The following is a 13,002-nucleotide window of genomic DNA, read 5'->3' on the forward strand; positions in this document are numbered from 1 at the left end:
TATATAAATTTCTGCTCAAAGGTGACAAGCAAATTACATTACTTTAGTTTTTTTCTAAAAATTTTAGCCATTTATTAGAAACACAGCTGTCAATTTAGATCAAATATATTCATATTTCCCTGTTATATTATTAGGATCATCAATAAATTTAATTGTCCCTTACAGTTTGATTTCCTACAAAAGTGTTATATCACAATTAGTACTATTGCAAATAATTATTGAACTGTGTGAAAATACTTCTGATTTCATATGAGATACATATAATAATAGATGAGAAATACAAAACTCAAGTTAACACTTGATAAAGATTCTGCTCTCATACAAATGTCAGTAATAATAAATGTGGGGACAATATAGTCTGCTTTATGAAAGTGAAACAGAATCCAGGCAGAATAATTTCCAAAGGTTTTAATGATAGCTCAAATATTACTTGCTTGTCATTTAATCATGTTAAATACTCTGAATCTAATAAATTATCTGTGATAGACACACTAAACAGTTTAAGAATGGGAAATCAGTTGGTTTATTAGGCTAATGACTAAAATCAGAATGTAATGAAATTCTTCTGCATGAAATATATATTTCTCCACTTTTTTTATAGTGTTTAGAATTGTCATAAGGTACTACCATGCAGGTTTTATGGGTAAATGAAGGCTTAGAGATTCTAAAATGTTCACTGGTTTCTATTTTTTAACTAAAAATTACACTAAATAGGAAAGTACATTTTTGTCCTATTACCATTTTCTCAGTGATATAACAGTCACAAAGAGTTGAAGCAGCAGCTATACACCAACCTTAAATTTATAGACAAAAGGCCACAGGCTTAGACCTTAGAAATATGGTAACATGATTTAGATTGAGCAAAAGGGATCCAGTTAAGAAAATGAGAATTTGTAATGGAGGAGTATGAGTCTAAAAAGAGCTGAAAAGTAAAAAGCTTGTTCTGTTATATAGAATGGGATGCATTCAAAATTCAAATATTAGTTAGGACATGATAAACATAAGCCATTTTTGTGAAAACAATAGGTAGAAGAATCTTTTGAGACATTAAAAAGGATAATGCTACTCACATCCTGAGCTACCATTTGTTGACACCAGGGTCAGGTTGGAAGGCCATGGATTCCGAACAATATCTTGCCAATGAATAGTGTCTGTATAACAAAGAAATTTGTTCTGGTCTACATAGACGCCACCATTTAGGATTTCTGTATTAAAACAAACAAACATAGATTTGTTGTCAACCTTTTTGATGATGAAAGGTAGTCAATCAAAATAATTTACTCTTAAGCTATCTTCAGGGTTAAATTACAGTTACTTTGTTAATAGTCAAGATTTCTTATAAAATACCTTTTTTCTGAGTCATATAGATTGCAGAAATTTGAAAACATTGAACAATAAAAAGAAAAATAACAACTCATAATTCAAACACTCAGAGAGAAACACTCTTCACTGTTTGGAACAGATTCTATCAGTCTCTTTTCTGTTTTATTTCCTCTGAAATTGGAATAATATTGCATATATATTTCATAACCTGATAATTTTGTTAATACTAAATGGTTAATAGTCAAAGGTAATTAAATATTATTCTGTGTTATTTCTAAGGAGAATATGATATGCCAGGGTGTAACTTAAACAGTATTTATTTAACCAATCACCCCTTGTTGGTCATTTAACTTGTTTATCTCTGATTAGCTCTTTAAATTTTTTTTTCCTATAAATAACATTCACAGATTGTAAATATTTTTAAGGCTATCTGCAAATTGCCCAGTTTCCCTTAAAAATATTGTTTCATTCAATGTGACATTGACTGGAGTCAGTTAGGTAAGTAATTAGCAAAAAATGGAAGGTAAATTTAATGCTTCAATCACAAAAGTATTCTTTATTCATCTCAAATTCAGTCAATAGAACTGCCAATTATTCTTTCAGAACAACACAAAGCAAGATATCATAGATATCGTCTGGTTTATTGCAACAGGGCAAGACTGTGATACAATGCACCAAAACCAATTTTTACTTGATTCTTATTTTACGACACTGGCCTTAATCAGCTAACTTGTTCCCTCTGAACAGTGGCTGATTATATACATAGATTCTTGTACAGATAGCTTTACATTATCCCAACAAAAAGGTAGAAAATACGATTTTCCTTCTGAAAATACTATTCTTATCATTTTGAGAAATTGATTAGAAATACATATAGCATCTTCCTACTCAATATATATTACATTTTTTCTTCCTAATACAAAAACAAGAGAAATCATATAACAGTCCATAAAGCAGTCAGATACAAAAAACAAAATTCAATTAACAGTGATTTATATAGATAAGCGTTGATTGTTTTTTTTTCACATGATAAGAAACTTATCAGAGGCAGTTGTGGATATTAGTTTAGCTATTCTGCAGTACCCACAACCTACTATGTATGTTGGCTTTATTCATTCCAAGCATAAGATGACTGTTGTATCTAAAGATGTTTGAATTCAAGGCAAGATGAAAACAAAAGAATGAACAGGTGGCTTTTGATTTGAAAAGGGATGTTTCCCCAAGGATTAATCTGCATTTTATTGGCCAAACCAATATCCTAGGCTGAGCGAGAAATTCTTAAGGTGGACATATTGTTATGCGAACAAAACCCAAAATGTGCAGGAGTGTTAGCAAGGAAGGTGAGGGATGGGATATCAGGACATCAACCAAATCTGTCTCTTGTGCTGGCCTTAAGAAAATCATCTCTCCTATGCAGTGTGTGCTTAGTCTCTCAGTTGGGTTGGACCCTTTGTGACCCGGTGACCAGGGTCCCCTGTCCATGGGATTTTTCAAGCAAGAATACTGGAGTGGGTTGCCATTTCCTTCTCCAGGGGATCTTCCCGACCTAGGGATCGAACACTTGTCTCTTGTGTCTCCTGCATTACAGGTGGATACTTTATCCCCTGAGCCATCAGGGAAGCCCTCTCCTGTGCAGTATTCCAAGCTAAACCTTTAAAGAAAGTGAAGACTGTCTGAGTGAAATGAAAGTCACTTAGTCGTGTCTGACTCTTTGAGACACCACGGACTATACAGTCCATGGAATTCTCCAGGGCAGAATACTGGAGTGGGTAGCCTTTCCCTTCTCCAGGGGATTTTCCCAACCCAGGTCTCTCACACTGCAGGTGGATTTTTTAGCAGCTGAGCCACAGGGAAGCCCAAGAATACTGAAGAGGGTAGCCTATCCTTTCTCCAGGGGATCTTCCTGATCCAGGAATTGAACCGAGGTTTCCTGTATTGCAGGTGGATTCTTGGCCAACTGAGCTATGAGGGAAGCCAAGAGTCCCCTTACACCAAAAAGCGGCATAAAAGAATGAGAGGAACATGTAACACCATAAAAAAAGTACTTGTGGAAGTAAGATTGGAGGTCACGTATAAAGTGCCTTACTACATTGCATGTATAAAATCCTCCAGATTAATTTTGACATTGTAGGACTTGCCACATTTAAAATCAATCCCATTTCCATTATTAATTATATCACTGACTATTGGATCCATTTTCTCAAATGGGAGGGGGGAGAAAAAGAAACAAAGAAATTAAATCATCTTTCTACTTCTACAACCCAGTTCATTATTTTTCATGACCTAATCATACAATCTTCATCAAAGCAAGAAGAGAGATGTAAGAGGTAAGAAAGATTGTGAAAATGGATTTCTGCATTAATGTTTGGCATTAAGTTTCTAGCTAAGAAATGTGAGGATCTCATACTAATAGCTTTCTCATGAGACATTAGGTGATGCTCTTCTGCTCTAGGAATAATTCTTCATTAGGTGACAAAGAAAGGAGATTTTGACTGCTATCCAGGAAACAAAGGTTATTTTTCAGTCTAGATTTGGAAAAGCTCTGCTTTAAAAAAATGTGAATAGAAAATGTAATAGCTCAAACATTGTAGAAAGAGTATATTTTTCAGGAGTCACATTTTAATTTAAATAGTTCATACTGAAGGAACACAGCATCCATCTACAACTTCTTATCTAAAAATATTCTAAAGAATCAGATTATATTATGCTGAATAATAATCACATCAAATCCCTTTCTTCAACAAAATTAATCTCCTACCAATGTCAACATTTATTTCTTAGAAATACCCTGTTCAAGAGCTTGGCTTATACATGGAAAAGGGTTTAAAAAAGAGGCAATAAAAATTCAAGTATAATCTTACATGTTCAAATTTTAAATTGAGACTATAATCATGATCAATCTGGGTGATATTTTTATCATTCTGAATTCAAAACTCAGCATCTGCTAGCAATTCTGGTCAACAGGATTTATAACATTTTAGTACTTAATAATAGATAGTTTATTCATGCATGTGTATATTTTCCCTGAAAATAGTCTTTTTTTCCCTTTATGTTTGGCTTAGACCATAATTTGCCTTTGAATGCCATAATTTCACAATCAGAAAGTGTATATTTTATTGAAATTTATAGAAGAGTTTTTGTGTATACTTCATCTTATATTTTCTTTTGATAAACTTGATTACCTACATATGCATCAGGAAATAATGTCAAATTGCATTTACTCATTTATATCATTTATATTTATTTCATAGCTTTATACAGTGTTAGTGTTAGAATATTAATTAATATGTTCTGTGTGGATATATTCAGTTAGATTTATTGCTGGACTAAGAAAATTCTAGGAAAAGGTATTAACCTGCAAGAAAGTTGCTAAAAGACACAGATTATTTACCTGACAAAAGGGATAGCTAATGTTTCTACCTTCACTGACCATGAAAGTGAAGTTGCTCAGTCGTGTCTGACTTTTGTGACCCCATAACTGTAGCCTACCAGGCTCCTATGTCCATGGGATTTTCCAGGCAAGAATACTGGAGTGGGTTGACATTTCCTTCTCCAGGAGATCTTCCCCACCCATGGATTGAACCTGTGTCTCCTGCATTGTAGGCAGACACTTTACTGTCTGAGCCACTAGGAAAAGCCATAGAGTCATTGACCATAAAAGCTTTTCTAAAATATAGAACAGTCTTATGGACTCTGTGGGAGAGGGAGAGGGTGGGAAATTTGGGAGAATGGCATTGAAACATGTAAAATATCATGTATGAAACGAGTTGCCAGTCCAGGTTCGATGCACGATATTGGATGCTTGGGGCTAGTGCACTGGGACAACCCAGAAGGATGGTATGGGGAGGGAGGAGGGAGGAGGGTTCAGGGTGGGGCACACATGTATACCTGTGGCGGATTCATTCTGATATTTGGCAAAACTAATACAATTATGTAAAGTTTAAAAATAAAATTAAATTAAAAAAATAAAATAAAATAAAATTATCTGTTTAGATTAGAAAAAGGGACAAAGATTAGAAAAAGAGAAAATCTTGTTAAGATATTTATCTAGGATGATACCAGAAAAATGTCTGGCTATACCTTTGCTAAGAGCTGTGTCAACTTTGTTATACCAAGAGTTTGTATTCCACTAGCAGCATGAAATTGTGATTAATAATTATATGTTAAAATCATGACACAAGACAATTTCAAAGGAATCCAGGCAAATGAAGCACAGATTTAATTGAAATTCAAACAAAGATGCCTAGAACTATAGAAGGGTTCAAAAAATGTTGACTAAGTAAATGGGTTTAAGGTATAATAATCTCATTCCATTTAACTTCACTTTCCCTGCAGGAAATATATCAGAGTAAATAAAGACAGACACAAATAGATTCTTGGTCACTGAAACAACTGGTAGAAAAAAATCTGCCACCTATTGTCTTCAGTTCAGTTCAGTTGCTCAGTCATATCCGACTCTTTGCGACCCCATGAATCGCAGCACGCCAGGCCTCCCTATCCATCACCATCTCCCCGAGTTCACTCAAACTCACGTCCATCGAGTCGGTGATACCATCCAGCCATCTCATCCTCTGTCATCCCCTTTTCCTCCTGCCCCCAATCCCTCCCAGCATCAGAGTCTTTTCCAATGAGCCTTATCCTATAATATAAAAATATTTCCAGCAAGTTCACAGAACAAAACTGTCTTCTATAAAAATGTCATTGATGCTTTGAACTGTGTGTTGGAGAAGACTCTTGAGAGTCCCTTGGACTGCAAGGAGATACAACCAGTCCATCCTAAAGGAGATCAGTCCTGGGTGTTCATTGAAAGAACTGATGTTGAAGCTGAAACTCCAATACTTTGGCCACCTGATGCAAAGAGCTGACTCATTCGAAAAGACCCTGAGGCTGGGAAAGATTGAGGGCAGGAGTAGAAGGGGATGACAGAGGATGAGATGGTTGGATGGCATCACCGACTCAATGGACACTAGTTTGGCTAGGCTCAGGGAGTTGGTGATGGACAGGGAGGCCTGGTGTGCTGTAGTTCATGAGGTCATAAACAGTCAGACACGACTGAGTGACTGAACTGAACTGAAATACAATAAGATATAGTAAATACAACTTTCTATGAAAAAAGTATAGTTTCATTATTTAAACAACTCCACTAAACACTTAAATATGTTTGTGTCTCAAACACTTCCTACTAGATTAATATGTGCAAGTCAAGTAAAAAAAAAAATAGCTTTTTTGGGTACTAAGTAAATTGTAAACTGCACTCCTCTCCAATGTGTTAAATTTAACTTACATAGCACATGATTTATACCTGAAGTATTGAGACTAAACTCCATGAAAGCAGGGGATATTTTTCACTGCTGTACCTATTATGTCAAATTTGAAACAACAGTTACTCAATGAACATTTGTTAAATTGAACTGAAAAAAATTCCCCTGACATTTGTTACCAACACTGAGCAGTTAATTCCTGGTATAGTTCATAATTTTAAATTACATTCTGACCAAATCAAAGAATGGAAGTTATCTTTTTTCAATAACACTCTTTAGGAGAAAAGAAAAGTTATACCCATTTCAATGCAGAGTTCCAAAGAATAGCGAGGAGAGATAAGAAAGCTTTCCAGAGTGATCAGTGCAAAGAAGTAGAGGAAAACAAGAATAGGAAAGACTGGAGATCACTTCAAGAAAATTAGAGATACCAAGGGAACATTTCATGCAAAGATGGGCATAATAAAGGACAGAAATGATATGGACTTAACAGACGCAGAAGATATTAAGAAGAGGTGGCAAGAATACGCAGAAGAACTCTACAAAAAAGATCTTCATGACCCAAATAATCACAATGGTGTGATAGCTCTCCTAGAGCCAGACATCCTGGAATGTGAAGTTAGGTGGGCCTTAGGAAGCATCACTATGAACAAAGCTAGGGGAGGTGATGGAATTTCAGTTGAGCTATTCCAAATCCTAAAAGATGATGCTGTGAAACTGCTGCACTCAATACGCCGGTAAAATTGGAAAACAGAATAGTGGCCACAAGACTAGAAAAGCTCAGTTTTCATTCCAATACCAAAGAAAGGCAACGCCAAAGAGTGCTCAAACTACTGCACCATTGCACTCATCTCACATGCTGGCAATGTAATGCTCAAAACTCTCCAAGCCAGGCTTCAACAATATGTGAACTGTGAACTTCCAGATGTTCAAGCTGATTTTAGGAAAGGCAGAGGAACCAGAGATCAAATTGCCAACATCCACTGGATCATGGCAAAAGCAAGAGAGTTCCAGAAAAACATCTATTTCTGCTTTATTGACTATGCCAAAGCCTTTAACTGTACGTATCACAACAAACTGTGGAAAATTCTGATAGAGATGGGAATACCAGAACACCTTACCTGCCTCTTGAGAAATCTGTATGCATGTCAGGAAGCAGTTAGAACTGGATATGGAACAACAGACTGGCTCAAATAGGAAAAGGAGTACATCAAGGCTGTATATTGTCACCCTGCTTCTTTAACTTATATGCAGAGTACATCATGAGAAATGCTGGGCTGGAAGAAGCACAAGCTGGAATCAAGATTGCCAGGGAAATATCAATAACCTCAGATATGCAGTTGACACCACCCTTATGGCAGAAAGCGGAGAGGAACTAAGGAGCCTCTTGATGAAAGTGAAAGAGGAGAGTGCAAAAGTTGGCTTAAAGCTCAACATTCAGAAAACGAAGATCATGGCATCTGGTCCCATCACTTCATGGCAAATAGATGGGCAAACAGTGGAAACAGTGGCAGACTTTATTTTTTGGGGCTCCAAAATCACTGCAGATGGTGATTGCAGCCATGAAATTAAAAGATGCTTACTCCTTGGAAGGAAAGTTATGACCAACCTAGATAGCATATTAAAAAGCAGAGACACGTGTATACCTGTGGCAGATTCATGTTGATATATGGCAAAACCAATACAATATTGTAAAGTTAAAAAATTAAATTAAATTAAAAAAAAAAATGAAAAGCAGAGACATTACTTTGCTAACAGAAGTCCATCTAGTAAAGGCTATGGTTTTTCCAGTAATCATGTACGGTATGGATGTGAGAGTTGGACTATAAAGAAAGCTGAGTGCTGAAGAATTGATGCTTTTGAACTGCGGTGTTGGAAAAGACTCTTGAGAGTCCCTTGGACTGCAAGGAGATTCAACCTGTTCATCCTAAAGGAAATGGCAACCCACTCCAAAACTCTTGCCTGGAAACTCCCATGGACGGAGGAGCCTGGTGGGCTGCAGTCCATAGGGTCGCTGAGGGTTGGACACGACTTAGTGACTTCACTTTCACTTTTCACTTTCATGCATTGGAGAAGGAAATGGCAGCCCACTCCAGTGTTCTTGCCTGGACAATCCCAGGGACAGGGGAGCCTGGTGGGTTGCTGTCTCTGGGGTCGCACAGAGTTGGACACGACTGAAGCGACTTAGTTGCAGCAGCAGCAGCCTAAAGGAAATCAGTCCTGAATATTCATTGGAAAGACTGATGTTGAAGCTGAAACTCCAATACTTTGGCCACTTGATGCAAGGAATTGACTCATTTGAAAAGACCCTGATGCTGGGAAAGATTGAAGCCGGAGGAGAAGAGGACGACAGAGGATGAGATGGTTGGATGGCATCACCGACTCAATGGACATGAGTTTGAGTAGGCTTGGGGAGTTGGTTATGGACGGGGAGGCCTGGTGTGCTGCAGTCCATGGGGTCACAAAGAGTCAGACATGACTGAGTGACTGAACTGATGTGAGGTCATTTTTACTGGTTCCCACATTTCATTCAGCCAGGAGTCATTTCTGTTTTGTTCAAAACTGTACCCTGGCACAAGCCAGATGCACTATAAAAGTTTGCTCCATGAAAGAAAATATAAGATTTTGAGTATAAAAATATATATTATGTATTATTTTGAGGTTAGAGTTTTTATAAGTTGAATGAGATAGAGCTTTCTTTATATAAGCTGTTAATTGATAATGAGCAAAATTACTACAGGTAGAATATTTAATATTTATAAGGTACATTTAGGCAATTTTCACTGGTATCACTAAACCCATTTTGTTCACCAGATTCCATTATTATTTATCAAGTGAATAAAGATGACTTTGAGCTATCGGAGAAAGACAAAATTCCCCTAATCTGTGCAAAATATCTAATACATGCTACACAAAAGTCTAAATGCATGTTTTATACTGAACCATAAAATCTATCTCTGGAGAAGGAAATGGCAACCCACTCCAGTATTCTTGCCTGGGGAATCCCATGTACAGAGGAGCCTGGTGGGTTACAGTCTATGGAGTTGCAGAGTTGGACATGACTGAAATGACTTAGCAGCAGCAGCATAAATCTACCTTACATTGTTACATCAATCATTTTTTAGAAAGGTGTAAAGTGACAATATGACATTCTAGAGAAGGCATAAAGTACTTTTGTCTTAGCATTCCACTCCATAAAGTTTGTACGTTTGACCATTTATTTCCCTCAATTCTCATTTGCATGAGAAAGGAATGTTTGTGTTATTTAAATAAGTTCTTCTGTACTTTTCATTTATTTTCAAATGCTAGTTATTATACTGAACTTGGGGGATGAGTGACCATTAAGAGAATCATTGACATTTTGCAAATATATTCTCTCAAAAGAAAATGTGATAAAATACTGAATCCTGGCATTTGTTCTCCTTCCCTGTATGAAACAGCCAAATTGTGATGTAGCATCCCTGCTGAAAATACAGATTAATATGACCTCCTTCCACAGTTTAAGAAGTTGACAAAATTGCTTTGACCCCACCAGCCACAATTCATAAACAAGACTGAATGTCTTTCTCTTTTTACAAATTAAAGATTGTAACTTTAAGTGCAGTTAGCCATATTCCACTTTAGTCTGTATGATTGGTATCAGTAGTAAACATTTCCTTTTACTCACAAAGCTATCAAACACAAGCAAGGATGAAATACTAAACCTCAATCCTTGATTGTATATCTAAATGTCTTTTTTTGCATGGGTGCGTTTAGGTCAACCTTAGAATTAAAATGATAATAAAAATAAAGACTGCACTTGTCTAATTGAGAAACTCTGAATAATGCATATATCAGACTTTCATTGCCTATCCAAGCCAAAGGTCATAATGAAGAAGTCAAAACCCAAAGTGGCAAAAGTCCATCTTCAAGATGAAGCTACAGGAAGCAGTTACTGGATTTCCTCAGACATAAAGCAATGCATCTTTTTCACTGTCATCACCTTAAGCCATGAGAGTCTGTTGGCAGATAATGATACAAAAGTAATACAGCTCACATCATCCACCTGTGATACTTAATACATCATCTCTGGAATGGACTTGGTCCAGAGATTTCTGTATCTTTCCCAAACCCAGACCTTTCAGCTAGGAGCACAATGAATTGCTGCTACCCCACTGGGTCAGCCCTCAAGGTTCATTATTAATAAGCTGAGACACTAAAGGCTAATGAGAACCGGGTGCTTGAGGAGACAATGGCTCATTCATCATCAATCAAGCTTTGAAGTTTTTATACAGATGATTTAAGGAGAGTTGAAGTGTGCAAAATTGAAATGTCACATTTGTATTGGGAGTGGGGAGAGGGTGATAATGTAAATGAGTGATGTAACCTTCTATATTTCAGCTCGATGAGCAGAGTCAAAAGCTCATGATGCAGATACCAAACGTTAGGAAGAAACAGTGGGCAGTTTTTTTGAACAGAGCAAGGCGATTTCAAGAAGATATGATTAGAACATTCACTAAAAGTCGGCTTAAGATAGAAAATTAGAGCAAAAACAATCTTTATTTCAATTGAACGGAGCTCAGCAATTCTCCCCACAATGTTCCAACGTATTAATACACATTTCAGGATCCAATGTTTTAGCTTAAATCCAATCAGTATTTTTTAGCTTGAGTCCTAGCTCTCCTGAGAAGTCTACCGTGACCATTTAGTTTTTAGAGAAGTGCCTCTAACTCTTATGACACTGATTATCTGGATCACTCATCTAACAAAGCAAATGCTACTTCACCTTCTTTGTTCTTTTGTGTACTTTTCTTTAGCATAATATAGGTCTCTGGAGGATAAGAACCACAGCATACATCTTTCTGGGGCCCTGGTACCAAAGAAAGTGTCAAGCACCTACTAGAAATTCAAATACTTTTGAAGATTATAATAATACTGATATCTTCAGAATGTGACTAACATTTGTAAGAAGTTGTTAATTGCTTAAATAATAACACAGTAGTGATATCTTCTCCTTATGCACTAGATGATATTTTCATTATCTATATACAATATTAAATAAAATGTGTTTGATCTTAATATATCAATTCTTTCTATTCATTAAGGAGGTAGTAATCCACTTAGACATTCCTAGTCTCTGGTAAATTTTAAAATTAATTTTGTATTGTAACTGGCCTTATATTACAAATACAGAATCTCCTTCTCAAATTGTTGTCTCACTTTATTATATAATTCTATGTATGTGTCAACATGTTTAATATTTTTTGTAATGATTTCTCCCAAACTTATACTCCCCCTGTATTTCCATATATCCACTATAATCAAAGTAACATGCTGTAAAACTCAAAACTTGAGATTTATAATTAATTCTTTCACCTCAATATTTAATGTCATGACACTCTAAATAAAATCTTCATAATGTTTATTTTAATTCATCCTATTATTTTTATATTCCCTGCTACTTCTTAATTTAGGCTCTATTATCTCATAGAAGATTCAACATTTTGCTCCTAATCCAACCTCCCCACGAATTCATCTTATATATCACAGTTATAATATATTGAATATTATAGGTAGATGGAAAGATAAAAAGATGATAGATATAGGTAGGTAGGTAGAGAGATAGATTAATATTTCTCTATTAGGGCTTTGAGTATAAAACAATAATACTCAATCTAGTTAGCTGGAAAAAACTAACTTCAAAATCTAGTTCTTTGCTTACTAGATGTTTGACCTTGTATATATTTGTGAGACTCAGTTTGTTCAACACTATAATGGGATATTGTACTCATAGGCTCTGCCACACAATTATGGATTACATTACAGTTTATATTTAGTAATTATTCAAATAGCTGTTTATTGATTGTATTGTCTCTTAATGAGGATCCTTGCAGACTGCCACAAGACAGTTATATTTTTGTCTTGTTGGTTTGAATTCAGTCATGGAGCCACAGCTGGCCATGAAACGTAAGGAACTGCAGTTTTTGTACTGAACAGTCATATTACTAGCTAAAGCTAAATACTGTTTAAAAGTTAGACAATTATAATAGACTCGGGACACAATAAACAGTCTCTGCCACTGACTCAGAAGAAATCTTTTGGCATTTTGTACATACGTACAAAACCTAAATCTTGTGACTTGAACAGTGCAAAATTTTTTTCCCAAATTTCTATTGAAGTACAATATACATACAGAAGGGCTTCCCAGGTTGCACTAGTGGTAAAGAACATGCCTGCCAATGCAGGAGACATAAGAGATGTGGCTTCAGTCCCTAGGTCAGGAAGATCCTCTGGAGGAGGGCATGGAAACTCACTCCAGTATTCTTGCCTAGAGAATCCCATAGATAGAGGAGCCTGGCAGGCACAGTCCATAGCTTCGCAGAGCTGGACAAAGCTGAAGTGGCTTAACAATCACACACGCAGACATACAAAGATGTGCATC

General features: G+C 36.1%; 1 protein-coding gene across 4 annotated transcripts in view; it reads right to left on the bottom strand.

The window, feature by feature from the left end:
- The window catches only part of ERBB4 (erb-b2 receptor tyrosine kinase 4), a 1,293,114-nt gene that overhangs the window by 407,197 nt on the left and 872,915 nt on the right, over positions 1-13,002 (bottom strand). For all 4 annotated transcript variants that reach the window (XM_055573359.1, XM_055573357.1, XM_055573360.1 and 1 more), the window contains exon 4: positions 1,071-1,205. In XM_055573359.1, coding sequence (XP_055429334.1) covers positions 1,071-1,205 — 135 coding nt within the window. The remainder of the gene's footprint in view (positions 1-1,070; positions 1,206-13,002) is intronic.

Source organism: Bubalus kerabau, chromosome 3 (genome assembly GCF_029407905.1).
Source record: "Bubalus kerabau isolate K-KA32 ecotype Philippines breed swamp buffalo chromosome 3, PCC_UOA_SB_1v2, whole genome shotgun sequence".
Classification (NCBI taxonomy): domain Eukaryota; kingdom Metazoa; phylum Chordata; class Mammalia; order Artiodactyla; family Bovidae; genus Bubalus; species Bubalus kerabau.